The 5,167-nt window shown below is 37.3% G+C and overlaps 1 protein-coding gene across 2 annotated transcripts in view; it reads left to right on the plus strand.

Annotated features, from left to right (window-relative positions):
• LOC106877298 (uncharacterized) overlaps window positions 1–4,706 on the plus strand; it is a 300,359-nt gene extending 295,653 nt beyond the window's left edge. For both annotated transcript variants that reach the window (XM_089357508.1, XM_089357509.1), the window contains one exon: window positions 3,418–4,706. In XM_089357508.1, the coding sequence (XP_089213634.1) occupies window positions 3,418–4,458 (1,041 nt within the window). In that variant the 3' untranslated portion in view covers window positions 4,459–4,706. The remainder of the gene's footprint in view (window positions 1–3,417) is intronic.
• The last annotated feature ends 461 nt before the right edge of the window (window positions 4,707–5,167 follow it).

The raw sequence follows: 5,167 nt of genomic DNA on the forward strand, positions 1-5,167 counted from the left end.
GTCGAATAAATAAACCCCAGGACTTATTCTTTGTAGGCCTAATACTTATTCTATCGATCTCATTTGCCGAACCGCTACGGTACCGGGAGATAAGCACACCAGCATCGGTTGTGAAGCGACGGTGAGGGGACAAATACACACACTCTCTCTCTCTCTCGCACGCGCACACACACACACACACACACACGCAGACAGACAGACAGACACACACACACCCACATATACGACGGGTTTCTTTCAGTTTCCATCTACCAAATTCACTCACAAGTCTTTGGTCGGTCTATATTAGAAAACACACTTACCCAAAGTGCCACGCAGTGGGACTGAACCCGGAACCATGTGGTTGGTAAACAAGCTACTTACCACACGCATATATATATATATATATATATATATATATATATATATATATATATATATATATATATATGTGTGTGTGTGTGTGTGTGTGTGTGTGTGTGTGTGTGTGTGTGTATGTATATATATATATACATATTTATACACACACACACACACACACACACACACACACACACACACACACACACACACACACACATAATAACGTATATATATTTATATATACGACGTCTTCTTTCAGTTTCCGTCTACCAAATCCACCTACAAGGCTTTGGTCGGCCCGAGGCTACAGTAGAAGACACTTGCCGAAGGTGCCACGCTGTGGGACTGAACCCAGAATCATGTAGTTGGGAAGCAAACTCCTTACCACACAGCCACACACTGTATGACACACATACACACAAGTCGTTACATATGCCTATACTCTACATATCGAGCACTCTACAGCCTCTATGCACCACACACAGCCGTCAGAGAATTCCTCTCCAGAATATACACACTGTATACATTAACACACACACGCACACACATGCATGCACCAGTATATACTACTATAAACGCTACACTTTTACTCAGAGCATTATACACACCCCGTCCTATGTGTTCCTCAGTAAACCCTCTAATCTCTATAATATCTTCACTACCCAACAACTTTACGACGATAATCTGTCCAATTAACACCAGGGGTCGCCTGCTTCAGTTTATGACAGACTCTCTTTCTTTCTTTCTTTCTTTCTTTCTTTCTTTCTTTCTTTCTTTCTTTCTTTCTTCCCTTCTCCCTTTCCTTTTCTCTTTCTTTCCCTCCAACCTTCCCGTCTCTTCTTTCTTAATTTCCTTTATCGTGTCTTTCTTTTATTGTTTCTTCCCCTTCGATCTTTCCCTTTTTCTGTATCTTCCTCCCTTTTTGTAATGGTGTGGGGGTGAGGTACGACATGTTTCATTAGCATATTTGGTTGTTTGTTTGTTTGTTTGTTTGTTTGTTTGTAGGTGGGATGTACTCTTAGTGGTGGCGCTGCTGGTAATGGATCTATTTGTGGTGGAGCCTATATCGTTGTTGTCGATGATGATGGCTTCAGTGATGGTGCGGGTGATGGCGCTGTCACTGGTGGTTTTTGTAACGACGTTAATAATTTTTTTGTTCGTACTGACGAAAATGGTGACCTTAATAATTACAGCAGCCAGCGTTTTATTGTTCTTGATGATAGTGGTTGTAGTGGCGGTGCCGGTGACGTGAATAACGGTAGCAGCGGTTGCGTTTCTTACAGTGATCCTGTTATAGTTTGTGACATCAATAATGACGGCTTGTAGTGTTGGTGTATATGTTCGTGTTGTTAATGGTGGCGGTTGTGAAATCGGTATAGTTGATGTCAATTGAATCGGCAGGGTTGAATGGCTAACAAAATCGGTTAGCAATCACATGTTCCCGCGTTCGAACCATTGAGATTGCGAAGAATTTGTTTGTTACACATCGATGTAGGCAACATATGAACTAACACATCATTACATGATAACATTTGAGAACCTAATGAATCACCAAATGATATTAGACCAGCCACCTTCCATTTAATTTAAATAGTGATGATTTTCTTTTCATGTGCCATTATTCTGATGTGTAACAGTGGAGAAAACTGTATTAAAATTTTGATTGAATTGGATAGTATATCCTAGATTTTCTATGATTTCAACTGATGAAATAGAATCAGGAGAAATGCTTGGGAAACTTTTAACACTATTTTCCTCCTAATGTTGTAATAATGAAACTTTTTAAAAGCTCTCTACTGATTGTAATTCCACTTTTTAAATATTATAAATTCTAAGATCTTATCAATTGGTATTGGTTGTCTCATGATCTATTGAATTTTCAAACAATAAATTATTTAAATTAACCTCAAATGAAACATACATATATGCATGCATACATACATGCATCCATCCATCCATCCATCCATCCATCCATCCATCCATACATACATACATACATGGGACAGACAACAAAAAGTATATGCTGTCATAGAGGTCAGCTGTCCTGCGGATGTGAATATTTCTTTGAAAATTAAAGAGAAAGAAGATAACTATGGGCAACTGTTTCGAAACCTCTAGCTTCAATATCCGGATCACAAATTTACATTTATACCAATAATAATTGGAGCACTTGGTTTTGTAAGTAAATGTCTAACTGTCAGTCTGGATTAGCTTGGATTTTCAGGAAAAGAAATCAACCAACTGATTTTGCACATTACAAATACAATCTGTAAGTGGAAAAGCAAAACTATGCAAGATTTTTTTTCAGGTTTAACACGTGGCATTGTTTTCGTTATCCACATTCCCACAATGCAGCTTTGTATCTTTGTTTGAAACCAGCTCCTTCTTCAGTGGAATAATTTAACTGATTAAATAGAGAAGTGACATACATACATACATACATACATACAAACAAACAAAATTCTCCATCTGAGATTCTTATGTGAATAGGCGCACACACATAGGTGTATGCCTCGACAGTTCAACCAATACCACCAAATCAGCCGCATCGGGAACTCTCTTAACTCGAAATGTATGTCGCTTTATTAACTATCAGCTTGAATTCTCTCAAGAGGAACTTATATAAAACTCAAAGAAATATCGTACATCACAGATACATACATATTGTTTGTTGATACGTTCAGCATTTGAAAGCGCTCAGTACATTTCAGAGTTATTGATGTTGTTTATATATATATACACACACATACACACATACAATAACTTAAGTGTTGAACACCAACTCGAGTTTCATATACAAGCATTATATAATTTTTTAATTTTGGCAATGATGAAAAGACTAGTTTTTCTTTCTCTTATTATTGTAATGTCCTTGCTTTTATGTTTTCAGTATTTCGAACTTCCTTTTGTCGATTCCAGCTGGTGGACTGTGGTGGCCTGTATCCATGCCGAAGGGACATCATGTTGTTCCTTTACACACACACACACACACACACACACACACACACACGTGTATTTATGCATGTATGTTAATTGTAAATGTATATTAATATCTATTTTTCTTTATTATTGCAGGTTTGGTTTCAAAATAGACGAGCAAAGTGGAGGAAAAAAGAGAACACTAAAAAAGGCCCAGGTCGCCCAGCACATAATGCGCAACCGCAGACGTGTAGTGGAGAGCCTATGGATCCAGAAGAAATTAAGAGGCGCGAAATGGATCGCGTTGAGAAGAAACGCAGAAAACAAGAAGAACGCTTGAAGAAACTGGAAGATCGTCGCAGATCTTCGACAGTTGACAAAAACGGAACAGCTTATGATAGTAATGGAAAGATTTCTTTAAAACTTAGCTCAGGAGACGAAACATGTTCACAGGACAGCTATTTAACCTTAGGTCAGTCACCAGATTCAAACCAAGAGAACAACAATAATTTCGACAAAATTCCGTTGGATCGAACGAATAAATGTCCTTTTAGTATAGAAAGTATATTAGAAGCACCTAAAGTTCCGCGAGGCAGGCGACCAAATTGGAAATATCCTCGCGTGCAAGCGAGTAAATCCGTGAACCCGTTTGCGTTAGGGATGGTCCCATTGTATCCGGTCACCCAGCCAGTGGGCTTCGTCGTCGAACAGATATCTCTTTGCGGTAAAAGTGAAGGTGAATATAAACAGGTACATCAAGACGACCTGAGCGGGGAGATCATTGATATTGTGAGTGATGACAATACAGCAATCGATGAAGGCTGCTGCTTACCTCGGTCCAATCACAGCTCATCGACCATCGCCATGACACCGTCTCTGACAGCCATAACGACGACGATGACAACGACGACGACAACGACGGCGATGACGACGACCGACGTTACAGCAGCAGCCGTGGCAGCAGCGGCGGCGGCGGCGGCGGCAGCAGCAGCAGCAGCAGCGACGGGAACAACACTAGCAAGAGCAACAGCAACAACACCCTCGTCATCATCTTCATCATCACCATCATCATTATCATCAACTACAACAATTACGGCAACAATTCGTAACGACTGCATACCCGATTTCCCACAAAACTGTCCTTCTGGCTCTTTAACAGGTGACGATTCTTGCCGGTCCTCTTCAAGTTCTCGTTAAAGATTAAAAAAAAAAAAAAAAAGTAATTAACATAAATTTAAAAAAATAAAACACAAATTCTGAAATAATAAATATAAAACAAAACAAAAAAAACATGCAATATAGAAAAGCATAAGGACCAACGTAAGCATTTCATATTGAAACAAAATATAAAAAAATAAACGCCAGAAAATAAATTAAAAAAACATATAATTATATAAATAATTATTTAAATAAATATAACAACACGTGTTTCAGTGATATAAAAATATATAAAAATATATGAAATTATAAAAATAAAAATAAAACTACAAAGCGGACAGCAACAATATATATATATATATATATATATATATATATATATATATATATATATATATATATATATATATCAGAAGTCTATAGAGGGACACAATTGGGAGTACTCAATACGTTGTGCAGAGTGAATATATTTATTATAATGTAGGCGATAAACATTAATGCTTTACTACGACTTCGAGTTTCAGGCTAACTAGTGCATTCTTCATGTGGATGAGATTAAAGTAAAAGTTATTAGTCGTGGCGTACGCCTGTCTGAAGAATATTCTGTTGGACACGGAATTTACAGTCGTGGAAAAATATCAATGTTTATAATCTTGCTATATATATATATATATATATATATATATATATATATATATATGAATTTGAGAATTTATTAGATTTGAAAAAAAAATGGCAAACATTTTAT

The sequence above is a fragment of the Octopus bimaculoides genome, chromosome 9 (genome assembly GCF_046866305.1).
Source record: "Octopus bimaculoides isolate indiv1 chromosome 9, ASM4686630v1, whole genome shotgun sequence".
In the NCBI taxonomy this organism is placed as follows: domain Eukaryota; kingdom Metazoa; phylum Mollusca; class Cephalopoda; order Octopoda; family Octopodidae; genus Octopus; species Octopus bimaculoides.